Source organism: Pantherophis guttatus, chromosome 3 (assembly GCF_059756535.1).
Source record: "Pantherophis guttatus breed Tessera chromosome 3, ASM5975653v1, whole genome shotgun sequence".
Lineage (NCBI taxonomy): Eukaryota > Metazoa > Chordata > Lepidosauria > Squamata > Colubridae > Pantherophis > Pantherophis guttatus.
The window spans coordinates 201,790,038-201,811,631 of NC_142065.1; the positions used below are offsets into that span (position 1 = coordinate 201,790,038).

At 47.0% G+C, this 21,594-nt stretch overlaps 1 protein-coding gene across 4 annotated transcripts; it reads right to left on the minus strand.

Annotated features, from left to right (window-relative positions):
* Positions 1 to 1,897: 1,897 nt before the first annotated feature.
* On the minus strand, positions 1,898 to 17,618 carry LRATD2 (LRAT domain containing 2). Of its 4 annotated transcripts, none has more exons than XM_034422295.3 (2): positions 17,094 to 17,618; positions 1,898 to 6,478 (listed from the first exon to the last, which is right to left on the minus strand). In XM_034422295.3, the coding sequence occupies exon 2, from the start codon at positions 6,471 to 6,473 to the stop codon at positions 5,574 to 5,576; it is 900 nt and encodes a 299-aa protein (XP_034278186.2). In that variant the 5' UTR covers positions 6,474 to 6,478; positions 17,094 to 17,618; the 3' UTR covers positions 1,898 to 5,573. The 4 variants fall into 4 exon arrangements, with proteins under 4 accessions (XP_034278186.2, XP_034278187.2, XP_034278188.2 ...); XM_034422296.3 differs by having other exon boundaries at positions 16,907 to 17,618; XM_034422297.3 differs by having other exon boundaries at positions 1,898 to 6,475; positions 16,907 to 17,590.
* Positions 17,619 to 21,594: the final 3,976 nt, after the last annotated feature.

Consider the following 21,594-nt stretch of genomic DNA (forward strand, 5'->3'; position numbering starts at 1 on the left):
ATAATAAATAAATTAATTAATTAATCAGTGGAACAGCTTGCCTCCAGAAGTTGTGAGTGGTCTATCACTGAAGGTTTTTCAGAAGAGACTTGAAAGCCATTTGAAAGCAATCAACCAATTGAATAGCTTGCCTTAAGAAGTTGTGGGTGCTTCATCATTGGAGGCTTTCAAAGAGACTTTACAACCATTTGTCTGAAATGGTGTAGGGTCTCCTGCTCCAGCAGGGGGTTGGACTAGAAGACCTCTGAGGTCCCTTCCAACTTTATTATTCTATGTTCCATTTTTCTGAAACAGTATAGGCTCTCCCTGCTTGAGCAGAGTTGGATTAGAAGATCTCCAAGGTGCCTTCCAATTCTGTTATTCTGTTATTATTAAGTGGCATATAGAGATAGTCTCTTCACTAATAGCTTTACCACTTATTCATTTAAGCCAGCTATTTCTTTTAAGAAAGGAAATCAATTGCTGAAACACGACCCTTTTAAAACTATTCTGAAAAGTTGAGTTTACCTTTGGCCTACATGAAAATGTAAATTTTCAAACCATCGGTGAGTCATCTTTTTAAATGCTACCCAAAGCTGTGTGAAAAGGAGAGAAAAGTAAGGTCAATCTCAGCTCGATAATTTAAAATCAAAAGCCCAAACCGACTCATATATTGCCATCTTTTGCAACAAAATGTGTTCCCATTTTGTTAAGACTTCGGTTATTCTGAACCTTGGCCGCATTGCTTTTTGAGATGATGAGAAATAAATTCTTTTTTTAAAATTAAGAACTGTAAAAATAATTGCATTTTTTTAAAAAAAAAAAAAATCCCCCAGTTTATTTGAGCAACGCCTAGATAGGGATAGTGATTTTGTAGCTTTCCAACTGTTGCTGAAGAATTTTCAATATTAACTGTGCTGACTAGGACTTCAAGGAACTGTAGATCAACAATATCTGAAGCGCTTGTCCCAAAGGTGCTTTTTCAAGAGGCAACTGGACTTTCTGGTTTTTCTTTGAAGACGTTTCGCTTCTCATCCAAGAAGCTTCTTCAGCGCCGATTCCCACTATCCAGTCAGAGCTGAAGAAGCTTCTTGGATGAGAATCTCCATTCCCTCCCCACTCCAGGGGAAGGTTACTGCAAAATCCCCATTTCCTCCCAATCAGCTGGGACTCGGGAGGCAGAGAATAGATGGAGGCGGGGCCAGTCAGAGGTGGTATTTACCGGTTTGCCGAACTACTCAAAATTTCCACTACCAGTTTTCCAGAACTGGTCAGAACCTGCTGAAACCCACCTCTGTTCTGTACTAACCTAACATTGGGAAAAGGAGGAGCTAGAAACTAGGAGGAGCCTGTAATGCTTGTTGAGTTCTTTCCCGATCTGTGTCCAACCTTGAGGACGATGTCACAATTTGAGAACTTTTATTTTTAAACAAGGTTTTCCCCATAGAAACACAAATCACAGTTCGATGGTAGGAAAAATGCTGTTGTAATCACCTGCATGGATTATTGTTTTTTTTTTTAAAAGTGCTCCTTTTTCAACAAGTTGAGGGTGGAATTAGATCTTGTGACCTTCACATAATTTTGTGACCAAGAATGCAAACAGAAAGCTTTTACAAAGATAAGATAATGTTCTGATGTTCTTCAACTATGTCTGACCGCATCAACATAACCATGGGAGCTACTTAATAAAAAAAAACCTCAGAATGTTTGAATTATTTGTGTAACTATACTTCAAGAAATAAATTTGATTTGAATTTGACCAGTTGTCCAGCAGTGAACAAATATTCAGATCTTGCCTTCAGGAAGAAAAATGGTAAATTAGTTTTTTTTCCCCTTTAACTATCTCTAATATTCTAGACAGAGAAAAAATATTTTCCGTTACTTTACAATTTAGTACCAAACAGATAGATTTGCAATGTTTGACAGCTATCATTTCTTGTACACTTTATTTATGATCTAGAAAATACTTTTAGATTACCAATGACAAAAATAAACAAAAGTTGATTTGGAGGATATATTTCTCTGTGAAAATAATACAGCTTTCAAAAAATGTAAATATTTTCATGATGGAATTCCTTTCAAAAATACTTGTAAGAAAATATCATTTTACAACCACTATTACATAGCGAAATAAGTTTTGTTCTCTACAAAATTCAGAATCATTAATAACTAAATATCAACTCTGAAGCTAGGATCCAGTTGCTGGATTTAACAGGAAGAACATCTTCTTGGCCTCTTTAATAGCAGTAAACATTTTTACTATTTTGTAATGAGTTCTCCATGCTGATCAGTCCTAAAATGGAAGCAAGGTCCTGCTTATTGTGTATTCCTGGAAAATATATGCAGAGTTTTTTTTTTCCACTGCAAATTTTCCTCTTACGGTGACAGCTGTAGAAGCTTTGATGAGCATCCATCAGAAGTACCTCCAGATGCCCTCACCAGCACTGCTTAAAGGACCTGTTCTGCTTGTCAATAGCCAAGTTCGGTACGTTCAGATTTTTGTGCTTAAAAAACATACAATATTGCATATGAGCTTGACAATCAAGGTATGCAGAGCACATACCTCAGAATAACATCACGTTCCTAAAAAGACACCGTTTCCAACCCAACAGGTATCTCCTTGAGACCTTTATCAACTTCGCTTATCGCCAACTTCTGAACTCTCAGAAGCAAAGGGAGGAAAACCAAATTAGCGCTGGATTATCTCACTTTCTGCATGACTCGCTTCCCTCTTCCTGAATGCAAACAATCACACAGTGCATTAGCAGAATAAACCAAAGTTCTTGAAGTTAAGCTGGTCCTTGTTTGGTATGCAAGACATTTATGGGTTGACAATGGCGGGTTATACCTTCAGCAGAATAACAGTACAGTAGCAAATTGCCTGGATTGCACCACTTTAATCTATAGGTGAGGAATTGGGGAAATTAACCTGGTTTGGGTGTCCCAATATATAGGAAGCTAAAGTGAAGATAAACTAAGCAGCAATAGGAAGGAATCATATAACTGTGCATTTTTCTCTGCTAGGCATTTTTCAAACCACAGGAAGGATTTTTTTAAAAAGGGTGGGACTTTTTGATAGATAGCAAAACAGCCTTTCGTCACGTGATTACTAACTTCTGGCTGAATGCTACAAAAAAAAGGACAACGGAGAATGTTTCTTTATAAGATCAAGGACCACCGGCCTAAGCTCATTTCAGATGATCAGTGATTTGTCTAAAGTGATTTGTGGCACCGTCTAGCCACCGCTGGAACAAATGAAGTACAAAGTGAAAAAGGAGCAAGACTTTACATCACTGTCTTTCCCTCACTTATCAACCCACAATTCAATGTCGCTTACTCTAGAGCAGGGATCTGCAACCTTAAATGCTGAAAGAGCCATTTGGACCTGTTTCCCACAGAAAAGAAAACACCGGGAGCCACAAAACCTGGGTGGGTGTGACCAACTCGATGTCACTCACTCCCACCCAGTCACATGACACACACCCCAGCCGCGCCTACTCAGGTTTTGTGGTTTCCAGTGTTTTCTGTGGGAAACAAGTATCTCTCTCTCTGTGTCCCCGTCTCCGTCTCTCTCTCTCATCTCTCTCAGGTCAGGCGAGGAGTGACTGGAAGGGGAGGATGACAGGTGGCACCAGCCAGTGGTGGGTTCAGCCGATAGGGAGCCACAGCAGGGGGACGAAAGAGCCGCATGTGGCTCCAGAGCCACGGGTTGCAGACACCCATTCTAGAAGAATAACCAACCACCAGAACATCAATTCAACCCTCTGCAAAATATGGTAATTGGATGCATGCGGTTGAAAAGCATCCCTTACATGGTTTTGCAATGAAGAGGTAGCAGAGAATATTGTCTGCTTTAAGTGGTGGTTAATAATTGCTAAGCATGTTTTAAAATGCTGCTTAGTTACACCAAACACCTTTGCTTCCAAATGTGCAACTTTACTACTTAAAACAAATCAGAGGCTTTTATGACAAATCAGCCATTAGCAAGGAAGTTAACAGTCGGTTAACCAAAACACACAATTCTTGCTTCTTCTATTTGCTGATCGGAATGAAGATAACAAATTCCTAGCTACAAAGCAACTCCTGAAGCACAGCTCCTAGCTAATGCATGCGGAACAATTTTTTTTATAGGATTGGCAACTACACAGCTGCAGTTTCATGTTAGCAGCAATAATGCCCAAGCAGAACTTTTTTACCAGTTCTCTTTTTTTATAATTGTGACTTGCCAACAAGGCAAGTCTGCTTTCTCTTCCTTGCGTTAACAATATCCCTAGAGAAGCAAAAGTCCACCAAGAAAAAAGAAGGGATCAACAGAGATCAGCTTGAGGGGCTGAAGACAGAAATTCCCTAACCTGAAAATGAACAATATGTACCGTCCCTTTCCTTTTTTCCCCCTATTGTTAATGGGGAGGATGTGCTTTGCTGACTTACTATACAGAATGAAACCAAACAAATAGACTGGAAAAAATGCAGAGAAGATGCCGGGCTTCTCAAATCAATGATTTTATACATAAAGAAATGATAAAACAGACTGAAAGAAAAAGTGTTGTTTTTTTTTCTCCAATGCATAAAAGCCTAGTCCTCAGGCATTTAAGAGTAAAAATAAGACAACCAGCTTCACTGCCTAGGAATAAAATTCATTTTTAAAAACATTGCCTGTCTCTTGTGTCACCTTTTCCAACAATACATAATGTGCCCAAACAGTGCTTGGATTTGTAGCAAATTAATCCTGCTGTAACCACTGGTGCTAAGAGGGTTTAGCTGCCTTCCCACTAAATTTCAATAACTTATAAAAAGACTGGCTGGCCATGGCTTAACTCAACTTTACACTGTAATTAAAGGGAAAAAGTTTCTTGGTAGCTGGTTCCTAAATGAAAAGCTGCAGGCCTTATTCCAGGGTAATTCCACTTTGTAATCCCACTTCTGTGCAAACAGGTTACATCCCTCCACAACCATCCAGAAAAGGCCCTTCGGCCACAGCCAACAAACGCTACTTCTGCTTTGCAACTTTGCCAAATCCTTCAGCGCAAGCAGGCCAACCAAATGTGACCCCTCCCCCAAATGCACAATAATTTAGCCATTAAATCCTCACAGAGATATCCGGGGACAGGAAGAATGGAAGGTCATAACCAGCAGAATGAAAGGGAGAGAGATTCCAGAAATGCCAAAACAGGGTAGGAGGAAAAGGGAGGGGGGAAGTGGGGGGGGGAGGGAAGAAATGATCTTGCTAAAACATTGAATCCTGTTAAATTCACTGACGCTGGATCTCGTCCAATTTAAAACAAGCCAGAAGCTCAAAGCAGGAGAAACAGGGGTGCAATTTGGGAAGAGAGAGACTTAAATGCATAAAACAGCGAGTGAGGAAGATCTTCCTGAGATTTAACCCTCAACCGTATAAACTTGCTGGTTTCAAGCAAGCACCAAAGGAGTTAAGTGCTGAAGGACCGATGCTTAATCAGCTTTGCCCCTTTCCTTCACATGGGATTGGAGTCAACCTGCACTGGAAGAGCCCAAAGGGCTTATAACAGCTCAATTTCGCAGGATTCAGTTTTAATCCATCGCCAAGGTTAAGCAGCCAGACTGTGCAAGGACTGCTACTCAGTAACAGTCCAGGCACCTGGTTTGCCATTAGCACCACCGTCTTCGTTGTCGGCCTCGGCTGCCTGGAGATGGCTGGACAATTCTTGGATGACGGCCACTTTCCCGATTTGATCGTTCCTTCGTTTTTCCATAATGAGATCTTCCAGGCTCTGAAATTCAAGCGTGTGACTGCGTTTATCTCCCAGCTGGATCTGCAACCGGTAAGGTTGCTTCCCTATGCGCAGTTCGCCCCCAATTTTGAACTCGCGCTTGCCGTAACGGCACCAGGCGGCAAAACATTCGGAGTTCCTCCAGCTAAGATCTTGGTCTTTGCGGCCTACCTGATCCAGGGCGTTTCGTACCACGGTGGCGGGATTGAGCGGTTTGTAGTGGTACAAGTGGTTCGCGATGCGCCCCCGTCGGCCCTGGCTGGCGTCGGTGAGAAAACTGTTCACCACTTCAAGTCTGTGAAGGTGTACAACTTGGAAGTCTCCTACGTACACTGCCCAGTGAGGGTACTGGGCCTGGCACACAAATTCTATCAGATCGCCAGCTTTGCACTTGTTCAGTAGGTTTTCTGGTGTGTAGGTGGTGAAATGGCCCCCTCCTCCTCCACCACCCCCCACCTCACCAGACGAGTTGTGGTCGCCGGAAAAACTCTTCTGATAGATGCACTCGTCCCGGTAATAAATGGAGCATTCCACTTCGTGAAGTTGCGGGTCGTATGGTTGTGACGCAGGGTGTTCCCCACCGAGCTCTGCTGGGTCTTGTTGAGGCTCTACATCATCATCATCATTGGAAAATATGTAAGAAACTCCAATTCGGGGACCCTCATCTCGGTCCATGCCGGCTGGGTCGGCCGTGGGAACCTCTCTGTAGTTTAAGTGGGTCAGTTTCTCTACCTGATTCCCCATGCCTGCTGAAAGAGAACCAAACAGGTATTAGTACAGGTATAAACTAATGAGGAATAAATCAAGTAGATCTCCCTAAGTCAATCTCCTGGCAATCTTTTTGGCAGGGTTCCATCAATGGCTTACGATTGCCTTCCTACTGATTTTATTTTAACACCTAGCTTTTTGATACAGCTTATAGCAGGGGGACGTGGTGGCTTAGTGGCTATGATGCTGAGCTTGTCAATCGAAAGGTCGGCAGTTCAGAGGTTCGAATCCCTAGTGCCGCGTAATGGAGTGAGCTCCCGTTACTTGTCTCAGCCTCTGCCAATTTAGCAGTTCGAAAGCAGGTAAAAAATGCAAGTAGAAAAATAGGGACCACCTTTGGTGGGAAGGTAACAGTGTTCCGGGTGCCTTTGGGGTTTTAGTCATGCCGGTCACAGGACCACAGAAATGTTTTTGGACAGTGCTGGCTCTTCGGCTTTGAAACAGAGATGAGCACCGGCCCCTAGAGTCAGGAACGACTAGCACATATGTGCAAGGGAAACCTACCTTTACTATAGCAGGGGTGACAAACTTGATTTCATTGAGGGCCGCATCAGGGTTGTGTTTGACCTCAGGGGGCCAGGGTGGGCATGGCCTGCCTGACATCACTTGTGTCGGGGGCACCGTGGTGGCCCGAGTGCTCTGCCAGCGAAAACAGGTTCCCGAGCTCCATTTCCGGCTGCGATAGCCTCCTGCAACCCTCTGTCAGTGAAAACAGAGCTCGGGAGGGCCACACGTGGCCCTCCCGAGCTGCATTTTTGGTGAGAGAGGCACCATGGGCTGATCCTTTGCGGGCCAGATCTAAGCACCCCATGGGTCAGATCCGGCCTTGAGTTTGACACCCCTGGCTTATAGCAATGGCACTTAGACTTATATATCGCTTCACAGTCCTCTCTAAGCGGTTCATAGAGTCAGCCTATTGCCCCCAACAATCTGGGTCCTCATATTATAGGTATATAGGACCTCTTATACTCCTGGAGGTCTCTGAACTCTTAGATAGTAATTCTACAGTCAGCAAGATTCTTCCTGATAATGTCTTGCAGCTCACTTGGGAATAGCCTTCCCTTCGTGTTTTTTTAAAAGACAAATTCATATACCATATTTCTCAGAGTATAAGATACACCTTTCCCCCCCCTAAAACGGGATGAAAATCTGGGTGTGTCTTATACACTGAATGTAGCCCCACCCATCCATTGGCCCCCAACCTTTGGCCTCTGCCTCCCAGCAATTTACCTCCTTGCAGCAAGCAGCAAGAAGAAACAGTCCATTTCAGCTTCAGCACAGCCTAATTAGCACAAGTTGATTGTCCCTTGGATCGGCCTCCCAACTCTCAGCTGTTTCAGGCTGCAGGAATTGCCTATTGCTACATGGGCCTCTGCTGCTTGCTGCAAGGAGGTAAATTGCTGGGAGGCAGATTTTTTTTGTTGTTGTGCTAATCAAGCTATGCTGAAAACGAAAATGAAAGTACAGCAGGCTGTTTGCTGCAACAAGGCAAAATTGCTGGGAGGCAGAAGCAGATTTCTTTTTCTTGTTTTCCTCACCAAAAAAGGTAGGTGCGTCTTATAGTCTGGAGCGTCTTATACTCTGAAAAATACAGTAGTTAAGCCATCTCCTCAGTGACAGAACTGAACAAATGTTCTACCACCTCTCGCCTTAGAGCCACCGTCATCTTGCTTGAGCCCCACTGCACATATAATGTCCCCAGGATGCAGCTCTGAAGTACCTTGAAAAGAGACCGGTGTGGATCACGCTACATAACACACAACTTGACTATTTTTCTTAATAAAAAGCAGCTGGAGGGGGAAGTATTGAATAGATGAGGAATCTCATTTTTTTTAATGGGTTCTCTTTTTCATTCAAAGTTGCCAGCTGAGGAAAGGGAGAAACCTTTAAAATGAGGAAACACCTACAAAAGCCAAAAAGTCCCTTCCTGCATCCTTACAACCCTTTCATCTTGAAGTGCAGGACAGCTCACTAACTCAGGCATTACATCCTCAATTTACGACCACAATTGAGACCCAAATTTCGGCTGCCAAGCAAGACAGTTCTGAAGTGAGTTTTGCCTCGTTTTACGACCTTTCTTGTCACGGTTGTTAAGTCAATCGCTGCAGTAACACAGTTGTTAAATGAATCTGCCTTCCCCGTTTGACCTTTGCTTGTCAAAAGGTCGCAAAAGGGGATCACGTAACCCCCGAGACACTGTGACGGTCATAAATATGAGTCAGCTGCCAAGCATCTGAATTTGGATCACGCAAATGAATTTGGATGCTGCGGCAGTCGCAAATGTGAAAAACGGTTGTAAGTCACCTTTTTTCAGTGCCATTGTGACTTTGAACGGTCACAAAACGAATTGTCGTAAGACGAGGACTACTTATACTGCAGAATAAAAAGTTATGAAGGCATCACTGTTGTTAATCTAAATTACTAGGCTGTCCAAATCTCTTGGAAGAGATGATTTAGAGCAGTGATGGCTAACCTTTTTGCCATCACTTGCCAGGAGCGGGGGAGGAGGGGTGTCACGCGTGCTCATGCCCACATCCATAATTCTATGCGCCCACCCCTGCGCATGAGATACCGCCCCCCCCTCAAGCTCCCCCTGCTCCTGGCACACGATGGCCCGGTAGTCCCATTTTTCTCTCTCCCCAGGCTCCAGAGCCTTTCTAGGAGTCTGGGGAGGGCAAAAACAGCCTTCCCCACCCCCCCGGAGGCCCTCCGGAGGCCAGAAATAGCCCATTTGCCAACTTCCGGTGGGACCAATATGGCTACGCGTGCCACCTGTGGCACGCGTGCCATAGGTTCGCCATCACGGATTTAGACTATGCAGAAGCTGTACGAAAACATCTCCCACCCCCAATAATTATAGCGTCTGGATTTTTTCCCTCTCCTCCCTTCAGACTTGCATAGCTGCTTTGAAAATCTGTTTCCTGGCTGTCTTCACAAGTGAAAGGAAATGCGTGGACGGACAGACAGACAGACAGACAGACAGAGAAGCAGGCAGGCAGGCAGGCAGGCACCAACAGCTAAGAGCAGCTTCTGAAAGCCACTGGAAAAACCTGGAAAAAAGTCAACACAGAAAGCAGCATTTCTTACAGACAACAAAAGCACACGCCCATTTTCTGATAGGAGACGGGAGAGCTGGTTGTACCATCCTGTGCAGAGAACGTGGAATTCATCTAATTGCGATCCAGACTTTTGTGGAAGGCATTTGGGTCGGGAATGCTTGCTTAGATTTTTATAATGTTGGCCTGGGGCTCTGGAGTTGTTTGTCCACACACGGTGGAGTTCATCATTGGAGGGGGAAAAAAAAAAAAAGATAGGCTGAACTTCTATACTTGATTAGGAAAGAGTCCTCTTGAATGAGAAGCATATAGCAATAGCAATAGCCCTTAGACTTATATACCGCTTCACAGTGCTTTTACAGCCCTCTCTAAGCGGTTTACAGAGTCAGCCTCTTGCCTCCCAACAAACTGGGTCCTCATTTTACCCACCTCAGAAGGACGGAAGGCTGAGTGTTCTGCCCCAGCTACGGACCCCAAAGAACGCAGCACACACAAAGTCTGTACAAACCTTAGTTTACTAAAATAAATCAGTTTTTTTTTTCAAACAAAGGCTGTTAATTAACTTTCTTAACAGCCTACAAGAATCCAAAGAATAAATAACTGTAATCTTACGATGGTTGGCAGAAAGCCCAGAAGCAATTTGCAGGAAACTGATAACTAAGATCCAGACGCAAAGGAGAGTGAACGAAGTTGTTTCCTGCAAATTGCCTCAGTCGTCGTCCTTCCTTAAATAGGATAAGGGAGTGGCCAATTAGCCTCAAGCCTTACTCTCGAGAAGACCTCCTCCTGAGGAGCCACTTCTGCCTTTTGGCAGCTCTGTGCACCTGTGCATCGAGAAGAGGCTCCTCCTCTTTGTCCTCTTCACTTAAGGGAGCTTCTGGAGGTTCTGAAGGCCCTGGCTGAATCCCCGCCCCTGGCACCACATCTTCTCCAGCCTCCTCATTGTCTGACTTGAGTGCCAGCTGCACAGACTGCTGGCGGAGCACCACACCAGCCTCCTCACTGTCGGAATCAGCTACTAGCTGCACAGGCACTGACGGGCCACAACACTGAGTCAACCTTGAGCCGGTGAAACTCGAACTGCCGAACTGCAGCTAGCAGTCAGCTGAAGTAGCCTGCGGTGCTGCACTCTAACCACTGCGCCACCTCGGCTCTTATATATGTAGATGTGGTTGTCAAGGTACATAGAGGTAGTCCTTGACTTACAACAGTTCAGTGACCCTTCAAAGTTACCACAGCACTGACAAAAAGTACAAAAGGGACTTTTTTTTTTTTTTTTTTACAGTTATAACCTTTGTAGCATCCCCACAGTAAGGTGATCAAAATTCGAATGCTTGGCAACCGGTTCATACTTACGACGGTTTGTCCTGGTGTCATGTAATATAATCTTTTGAGACTTTCTGACAAACAGGGAAGCCAGATTCACTTAACAACCGAGTTACTAGCTTAACAACTACAGTGATTCACTTAACAGCAGAGACAAGAAAGGTCGTACAATGGGGCAAAACGCACGTAACAAATGTCTCACTGAACAACAGGAATTTTGGGCTCCATTGTGGTCGTAAGTCGAGGACTACCTGTAATGTATCCATAGGGGTCTTTTTTTTTTTTATTTGATTTATATGCCGTCCTTCTCCGGAGACTCAGGGTGGCTTACAATGCGCTAAGCAATAGCCTTTATCCTTTTGTATATTTATACAAAGTCAGCTTATTGCCCCCACAAACTGGGTCCTCATTTAACCTACTTTAGAAAGGATGGAAGGCTGAGTCAACCTTGAGCCTGGCGAGATTCGAACCTGCAGAAATTGCAGGCAGCTGGTCTTAATAACAGGGTGCTTTAGACCACTGTACTACCAAGGCTCTTTGTTAGCACCTTCCTGACTTCTACGCCCATTTGATTTTTTTGGTAACTGGTCATGTGATGATAACATGGATAAATGAATGGGAAGCCCCTCCCCTGACATGGCACCTATGCAGCCCATAATATGCCCTCAAAATTCCAGATGTGCTTGTAGATCCACAAGGAGAGCTGACTCTCTTCTCCGTAATTTTTATTCACCTCTCTATAAGCGAGACCAGTACAGAATAACAGAGTTGGAAGGGCCCTTGGAGGTCTTCTAATCCAACCCTCTGCTCGAGCGGGAAACTACAGGTAGTCCTTGACTTACAACAGTTCGTTTAGTGATTGTTCAAAGTTACAGCACTGGAAAAAAGTAACTGATGGCCATTTTCTCTCACAACCTTTGCAGCATCCCCATAATCAAAATTTGAACACTTAACAACTGGCTTGTACTTATGACAGTTGCAGTTTCCCAGGGTCATGCAATCCCCCCTTTTGCGACCTTCAGACAAGTCCATGGGGAAGGCAGATTTACTTAACAACCATGTGACTAACTTAACGGCAGCAATTCACTTTGTGGCAAGAAAGGTCGTAAACTCAGGCAAAAACTCACTTAACAAACATCTCGCTTGCAAATAGAAATGTTGGGCTCAATTGCAGCCGTACGTCAAGGACTACCTGTAATATATTCATGCTGGAAATGAGGCCAATAAACATTGGTTTAAAGCCACCTGGAGGATTCTCAGCCAAGGTAAAGAGTTGGGCCAAGGGTATTTTTGGATCACAGCTCTGTCTCCTTCATGCTGCATCGGAAATTATGAGAGAACTCTTCCCCAAGAACTCCCCTGAGCTACAAATTCATTAGGTGGCAGATATTTTCATAGGCAACATTAGGAGGCAAGGAGCTGCCTTAGCTCCAATCAGAACATCGTGGGCCATCTTAAAGAGGGAACGCTCCCTCTTTAACCCTTTTGAATGGGAACAAGTTGGAAATTTTATCTACTTTTGCTACTTAGGATTCGGTAAACCCTGATGATTAAAACAGGGACCCGTCTGATAAAGGAGAATATTTGTAGCTCCAGGTGCTCTCTGAGTTTGGTTGTTGGGTTTTTTTTTTTTTTGCAGACGTTTCATTACCCAAACTAGGTACATCATCAGTGTGCCCATCTATCCATCTACCACAGGGGTGTCAAACTCAAGGCCCGTGGGCTGAATCTAGCCTGTGGGGTACTTAGACCTAGCCCTGGAAACAGTGAAAGATCGGCCTGTGGTGCCTCAGCCAGCAAAAATGGAGCTCGGGAGGGCTGTACATGCCACCCCACAGCACCGTCGCGGCCGAAAATGGAGATTGGTAGCCCGTTTTCGTGCCCAGCCCTCCCAAGCTCCGTTTTCACTGGCAGAAGGTTGCAGGAAGCCATTGCAGCTGAAAATGGAGCTCAGGAACCATTTTCTCTGGCAAAGTGCTCGGGCCACCTCAGGCGCCCTCGACACGAGTGACATCGAGCTGGCCACGCCCACCCCAGCCACATCCACCCCACCCTCCCAAGCTCAAACACAACCCTTGATGCAGCCCTCAATGAAATCGAGTTTGACACCCCTGATTTATCACGAGCCGTGGTGGCGCAGTGGTTAGAATGCAGTACTGCAGGCTACTTCTGCTGATTTGCCGGCTGCCTGCAGTTTGGCAGTTTGAATCTCACAGGTTCGAGGTTGACTCAGCCTTCCATCCTTCGGAGGTCAGTAAAATGAGAACCCAGATGGTTGGGGCGGGGTTGGTGGGGGGGTAAGACGCTGACTCTATAAACCGTTTACGAGAGTAAAGCACTGTAAAGCGGTATACAAGTCTAAGCGCCATTGCTATCCGAAGCTACAAAGCTTGTTGTGGTTAGATGCCTGGTTGCCCGTCTATCAGGGGTGAAATCCAGCAGGTTCTGAAAGGTTCTGGAGAACCGGTAGCGGAAATTTTGGGTAGTTCGGAGAACTGGCAAATACCACCTCTGGCTGGCCCAAGAGTGGGGTGGGAATGGAGATTTTGCAATATCCTTCTCCCAGGAATGGGGAGGGAATGGGGATTTTGCAGTATCCTTCCCCTGGAGTGGGGTGGGAATGGAGATTTTACAGTATCCTTCCCCTGCCACACCACCAAGCCAAACCCCACCCATCAAGCCACGCCCACAGAACCGGTAGTAGAAAAAAATGGATTTTACCACTGCTGTCTTTTTAGTTCTGAACATTAACCAGGAACCAGCGAGGAGAAATGTTTTCATCCCGCTGATGTCTCAATCAACAACCTCCTTGTAAAATTGATATTTGCGGGCAGCCAGTGGGGGAATTACTTCTCAACGGGAATGCTATCTTAATCGGATGCACTTTTCTCAGGAAAAGGAAAAACAGGCTCGAGCCTTCTTCTTCCAAACCAGCTGCCGCCATCCTTCCCATTGATCCACTCCAGCGGGAAGACACTCTCTGCTTTCCTTTTAGTAAAGAAACCCCTAAATGTCACGAACCCCCTGTTCCCTGGCTGGGCAGACAAGGCATAGAGGTACACACAGTAGCTCAGCCGTCGGAGATTGCCACAGAGACGAGGAGCAAAGAGAGAGAAAGGTACACACCGCCTCGGGAGACACAGGCAGCAGTGAGGTGGGAGGAGTATTTGTCAGGCAAATAGCAGGAAAGTCTTTAGGGTAAGTTGCACGTGGCACGCTGGGAAAGGGAGGGAGGGAGGGAAGCTGACACCACAACAGACTTTTCCCACCTGTTGATGACAATGAAGCTGCAACACAGGCAACAAGGAAGAAGACAGAACTAGGCAATAGGCAAAGCCCAGAGAGAATGAAAGAAAGGCAAAAAGCTTGCTGAAAAACCTAGCAGGAAGTAGGAAATCTCTTCTCCACCTTTCTCAATAGTTTCGCTTTGCCTCAGGAGGTGGAGGCGTATTTTAAAGCCTTTGTAGCTATGGGGGAAGGCAGCCTGAACCTTACGGGAGATCACAAGAGGAAGGAACGGAGGTGTCATCTGTCCTCACTTCCTCTGAGACTACCAGGTGCAAAATGCCACCCCCCACTCCCAGAATACGTTAAGCGAATCTTTGAGTGGCTCAGCAAGTCACATGGAGAGCAGGCAACAGAAGGCCGCCTCTACATACATGTAGATATATGTTCTACAAAGGAAAAGCAATGGGGCTTAAAGCAGCATATCCTTCAGCCGAGGAGAAAAGTTACAGCGAGTTCTACCGGACTTAGATATCAAGGAAGCGGGAGAACAGTGAAGCTTTAAAATCACCATCTTAGAATAGACTTAAGACTTAGAATAACTTAACTGTCACTTTAAATGTACGCCAACAGGCATGCATTCAAATGAAATTTCATTGCAGACAGCTCTCAAAGGGCCACCACCTCCAATATACAGTACATAAACATGACAAACGAATGAACAAACAAACAAATAAATAAGTTAGATAGATTATACCCACATATATTATATGACACAGAGAAGCAACAGTCTAGTTTGGATGTATACATGTAACATGGCAAGAAAAAATGAATCTTGTGAGTTTACCAGACGGGATGGCAGAGGGAACAAAAAGCTTTTACAGAATCTGGTAGTCCTGCTAGAAATACTTTTAAGAAATCTGGCTGAAAGGTAAAAAAAGATTTCTGCAAAGAGGATCAAGGCAGAGCGAGTTTATAGTTGCGTGCCTTTTTGGGAGTAAATTCTACAGGACAGCAGAGGTCCTATTTTTGAGGAAACACGGCCAGAAGCCTGTTAACCAGGTTCCCACGCGGTACAAGTATGAACCATTAAAATGAAAGGCAAAGAACATTTTCTTCTTTAAGCAAGAACGTTTAAGAGAAGCCATTCTAGAACCCTGTTTCTCCCAACTGCCAAACAGTTGTTTATAGAAGATGCAGAAACAGGTCAAGACAGTATAAAAATAATATGGAGGTGAGAAAACCACAATAATAAAAAAAAAAACACCCACATTTTTGTTTTGCCGGACCGGCGCAAAATCTACTCTACCTATGCTTCCAGCTTGCCACATCCCTGTGCAGTAGGCCCTTATTAAAGGCCAGTCAACATTAGTCTGGGACAAAGGCCAAGAATAAAGTCGAAGGCCCCAGGATCCCAGGAACTCTTGCTAAAGGCCAAAGAAACATTGCAAATAAAAACTATCAAGTTCAAATGGAAACTCATGGAAGCTTTATCCCCCCACGATAAGAGCCAATTTAGTGATTTAGGCAACAGGCTAGAAAACAGGAGATCCTGAGGTCTACTCTTGCTTACTCGCACAAAAGCCTAATTGGCTGTCTTTGGACCCGTCCCCCCCCCTCTCTCAGCTCAGTCCAACCTCACAGGGTTGTTGTGGAGAAAATAAGAAGGGGAAAGAATGCTGGATACGTTCACCGCCTTACATAGTTTATAAAAGAGCCTTGGTGGTGCAGCGGACTAAAGTGCTGTTAATTAGCACTTAGCTGCCAGCTGCCTGCAATTACTGCGAGTTCAAATCTCACCAGGCTCAAGGTTGACTCAGCCTTCCATCCTTCCGAGGTAGGTAAAATGAGGACCCGGATTGTGGGGGCAATAAACTGACTTTGTATAAAAGAACATTGCTTGCGGGGCGGGCGGGGGGGGAAGCCCTACTAAGCAGGTATACACAAAAGTATGAAGGCTATTGCTTAACGCATTGTAAGCCACCCTGAGTCTCCGGAGAAGGGCGGCATATAAAGCGAACCAATAAATAAATAAATAAATAAAAGCAATAAACAGGATACTGTATAAATAAACGAACACATCCATAAACCAACACCTGGTTTGAGCCCAAAGCGAAAAAATTAAAAGAGGCACATCGGAAAGGGCTTTTTTAAACAACTATTTGAAAGAAGCGAAGCCTTGTCCACAGCTAAACCAAAGCTTCCTAACAGTTAACCAGCTAACCAGACAATTAATCTGTGGAAGGGTTTGCCTTGCCTTCAGAAATCGTGATGGGGGCTCCGCTCCATCACCGGAGGGTTTAAAGAAGAGACTGGACGGCCACTTCTCTGACACGGTATATAGATGGCGGCATAGAAATGCGATAAATTAAATTAAAAATTAATTATATAGGGTCTCCTGTCAGAGCAGGGGGCTGGACTAGAAGACCTCCAAGGGTCCCTTCCAGCTCTATTCTATTTGCCGACCTCCCTTGTTTTGAAAGCGGGGTGGCGGTAAAGGACAGGTTATGCCTGCAAATCCAACCCCCCCCCACTCCAAACGCTGGCTCGATTCCCCCCCCACCCCACCCCGGCCTTTCATTGACTCCTCGCAGCTCGGAAACTTTCTATAACGGCGACTCCCTCCCTCCCTCCAGCCCCCCCCCCTCCGCCGTTTTCCATCAGTTTCTTCCTTCAGCACCTGGGATCCAAGTAAGGGGGGGGGGAGAGAGAGAGAGAGAGAGAGAGAGAACGAGAGAGAGAGAGAACGAGAGAGAGAGAAGGAGGGAAGGGCTCCCGCAAGCCCAGGTGAGTCCCACTCACCTGGCCGGCCGCCTCCTCAGAACAAACAACCCGTCGACCAGCCCAGGTGCGCCGGGTTTGCTGCCGTCACCTGATCCACTCCCCAGACCTGCCCCCGCCTCTCCTCCTCTTTCTCCTCCTCCTCCTCTTCTTCCTCCGTCCTGAGCGGCTGATCGATGATGGGAGGCGGACGGCGCTGGAAACTTACCAGGCTTGGCGGGGGTTGCTCGGGGGGAAGTAGAGAGAGGGGATCGAGGATCGGACTCCGGGGATCGGGAGTAGGGACGGACGGACGGACGGACGTGGAGCCCCTCACCCCCACCTCCACCAGGCTGCTCGCTTCCACTTGGCCGTCCCCGTCGGGCTCTTCTTCAGCCGCCGATCGCGGGCAGCCCCGAGTTGCCGCTCGCCTCCTTCATGGTCCCTGGTGCTCCTTTGGCCGATCGTCCCGACCGCCGGCCTGAGCAACAAGCGAGGGAGCCCGGGCTGCGGGGTGGGTGGGTGGAGGGTGGCCCGCCGGCGAGAGGCACCCACCGCCCCTCCGCGGCCCCCCCCCACGCCTTTCAAAGGCAGCCCCGCTCGGCTTCTCTCTCCCCCGTACAGTCCGCGGCGGGCCACGCGCTCCAGCGGCAGAGCCCGGCGGCGCCAGGCGCTTCCCTCCGCCGCCGCCGCCGCCGCCGCGTGCCCCGCTCTCGACGCAGCGCCGCTCGCAGCCAGCGGAGGGAGCTTTCCTTCGGGGGCGGGGGAGGAGGAGTTAAATCCGTCCCGTCCCCCCCCCGCCCTCCCCCCCCCACTTTACACACACACACACAGAGAGACACACACACACACACACACACACACACACACACACACACACCCTCCTTTTAGGGGAGGGGCGTTGTGGCCGAGCCGGTTGCTGTCCAACCCCGGGCGGGAACGGCCAACTTTTCTTTATGTTAGGCTCCTCTGCCTTTTTTGTAAAAAAAAAAAAAAATGGGGAGTGGGAGGGGGGGAAAGCAGATCGCTTCTCGCCAGGCCTTTATAAGGAGAGATCCGGCGATTTCTTCGGGGTGCGGATCGGGTCCTCCCCCCCCCCCGCTCTTTTTCTCCCTTCCTCAATTACCTTCCTTCCTCTCCTCCCTCATTTTCCTTCCTTCCTTCCTCCCTTTCCATCATCTCCCTCCCTCTCCTTCCTTCCTTTCTTTCTCCATCTTTTTCCTTTCTTCCTTCCCTCCTCCCTCCCCTCCCATCATCTCGCTCCCTCCCTCTCCTTCCTTCCGTCCTCCCTCCCTCTCCATCATCTTCCTCCCTCCCCTTCCATCTTTCCTCCCTCCCTCCCTCCCTCTCCTTCCTTCCTTTCTTTCTCCATCTTTTTCCTTTCTTCCTTCCCTCCTCCCTCCCCTCCCATCATCTCGCTCCCTCCCTCTCCTTCCTTCCGTCCTCCCTCCCTCTCCATCATCTTCCTCCCTCCCCTTCCATCTTTCCTCCCTCCCTCCCTCCCTCTCCTTCCTTCCTTCCCTCCTCCCTCCCTTCCCATCATCTCGCTCCCTCCTTCTCTTCCTTCCGTCCTCCCTCCCCATCATCTTCCTCCCTCCCTCCCTCCCTCTCCTTCCTTCCGTCCTCCCTCCCTCCCCATCATCTTCCTCCCTCCCTCCCTCCCTCTCCTTCCTTCCGTCCTCCCTCCCTCTCCATCATCTTCCTCCCTCCCTCCCCTTCCATCTTTCCTCCCTCCCTCCCTCCCTCTCCTTCCTTCCTTCCCTCCTCCCTCCCTTCCCATCATCTCGCTCCCTCCTTCTCTTCCTTCCGTCCTCCCTCCCCATCATCTTCCTCCCTCCCTCCCTCCCTCTCCTTCCTTCCGTCCTCCCTCCCTCTCCATCATCTTCCTCCCTCCCTCCCCTTCCATCTTTCCTCCCTCCCTCCCTCTCCTTCCTTCCTTCCCTCCTCCCTCCCTTCCCATCATCTCGCTCCCTCCTTCTCTCCCTTCCGTCCTCCCTCCCCATCATCTTCCTCCCTCCCTCCCCTTCCATTCCTTCCTCCCTCCCTCCCTCCCCTTCCTTTCGTCCTCCCTCCCTTCCAATCATCTTGCTCTCTCCCTCCCTCTTCTTCCTTCCTCCCTCTCCTTCCTTCCTTCCATCCTCCCTCCCATCCCATCATCTTCCTCCCTCCCTCTCCTCCCTCCCTCCCTCTCCTTCCATTCCTTCCTCCCTCCCTCCCTCTCCTTCCTTCCGTCCTTCCTCCTTTCCCATCATCTTCCTTCCTTCCTTCCTTCCTTCCTTCCTTCCTTCCTTCCTTCCTTCCTTCCTTCCTTCCTTCCTTCCTCCATCAGTTGGAAATCGTAACTGTGGAAATCGTAACCGTCATAACTGTGAACAATGGGAGCTGGGTTTTTGGTGCTGGGGATTGGTGGTGGTGGTAGGGGGGCAAACCTAGCAGGTTGCCCCATTCCTTGCTGTGCACCATGGGCAGCGGGGGAGTTCTGCCGATTGCAAGTGGGGAGATCAGAGCAGGCAGTTTGCTTCCTTCCCGTGCTGGTTGACAAGCCTGGATTCGGTGGCTGAGTTGGGCGGTCAGGGCTTGTGGCTGGAAAGCAATTCTGCTCTCTTAGCTTATAGAAACTTCTGCTAAGATGGCAAAAAACAGATCCTCTCCCTATTTGGGCTGTATCTATGGTATAAACAGACTAACCTGGGTCTAGCGGTTAAAGCACCAGGCGAAAGATCAGGAGATGGTGAGTTTTCGTCATTCCCCCCACCTCCTGTTAGGCATTAAAACTGGCTGGGTGACTTTGGACCAATCACCAGGAGTCTGTGAGTTCTAGTCCTGCCTGAGGAATGAAAACTGGCTGGGTGACTTTGGACCAATCACCAGGAGTCTGTGAGTTCTAGTACTGCCTTGATCACTGGGTGACTTTGGGCCAATCTCCAGGAGGCTGTGAGTTCTAGTCCTGCCTTAGACATGAAAATGGACTGGGTGACTTTGGGCCAATCACCAGGAGGCTGTGAGTTCTAATCTCTCCTTAGGCATGAAAATGGGCTAAGTGTCTTTGGGCCAGTCATTCTCTGTTTGTCCAATTCACTTCACAGGGGTGCTGTGGGGAAATAGGAGAAGGAAGGAATATTAGGTATGTTCACCCCGTCGAGTTGTTTAAATAAAATAACATAGGTACGTTAGAAATAAACAAACCTTGGATAAGGCAACTTTTGATGTTGGAGAAAACTCTTGAGAGTCCCTTGGACTGCAAGGACATCCAATCAGTCAATCCAAAATGAAATGAACTCTGATTGTTCTTTGGAAGGACCAATATTGAAGCTGAAGCTCAAATATTTTGGCCACCAAATGCATAGAGAGGACTCCTCGGAAAAGACCCTGCTGTTGGGAAAGACAGAAGACAAAAGGGGACATCGGAGGAAGAGATGGTTAGATAGTGTCATTGACAAATTCAAATTCCAGGAGAGAGTGGGGGCCTGGTGTGCTATGGTCCGTGGCGTCACAAAGAGTCAGACATGACTAAGCAACTGAACCACAACAAGAAGGCCACTTCGTCTCCGTGATTGTCTTACTAAGTGGTTTGGGATTCATTTTTTTCAAAAAAAAATTCAAAAAATTAGACTCGTCTTAAATACTATTGGTTTGCTGATTGCTCTTCTCATCATCTTCTTCTAATGATCCCATAATCCAAAGGTGAAATGCTACCGGTTTGGGCTAGTTTGCCCGAACCGGTAATAAAAAATGCTACCGGTTCGTACGAACTGGTAGTAAAAAATGTTTTTAAAAAAGATCCAACAATCACAGTTGTGCCGTGCGATCGTCGGAACCTTTTTTTTTTTTTACTTTTTAAAGCATTTTTTAACTACCTATTCACCCGAGCTGGTAGTAAAAAATGCTTTTAAAAAGTTTTGAAAAAGTTTCCCACGCGCGCCACAGCTGATCACCCCCCGCGCTGTTCTACTTACCTTCCCAAGCCTCCTTTTGGTGAGCACTACATTTGGTACGCACTGCACATGTGTGCTCACAGCACGTGTTTGGCACATGGCGCGCAAACCAGTAGTAAACCGGGTCAGATTTCACCACTGCCATAATCCCTTGTGGGGGTGGAGTCCGAGCAACTGAATGGAGCCAAGTGTTTACTGGGTGGAGGCCCTTCCTGTCGCCAATGCGGAGTTTTATTCAGCAGATCTTATGCCATTGTGCCCAGGGAGAGAAATATCTCCCTCTACCTAGGATCGAACTCACAGCCTCCTGATTGGGAGGCGAGAGCTCCACCTCTAGGCCACCGCACCATTCTGCTGGTTGCTCTTTTAAGTTTTTTTTTTTAAAAAAAGAGATGCCAGTGCTGTAGGCTCTTATAGGGCCACCGCTGCCGCCATCTGTTTTAGAAGATTCATTTTGTGATTCTAAATGCGTGGAATATAGAAACATGGCTGGTGTGGAAAAGAAAGGAAAATGATGTTTACACACTCGGGGGAATCCTTAAGCATCCGCAGATTTGTTTGGTTCTTAAAGATGCAAGAGGTTGCTGTCTAGGAGATTTTTTTTTTAAAAAAAAAAAAAGGAAAAGAAGATGGAAAAAACTATGTCAGTCTTTGAACTCGACTCCGTATCATTCAAACCACGTTTCTAGAGACTCCCAGAATTTGACTGGTGTTTAAAAAACTTTGGATTCCCCCCCCCACAAACCGGTGTTTGTGGTATCTCCCTCGCCTGCCTGCCTGCCTGCCAGGATTCTG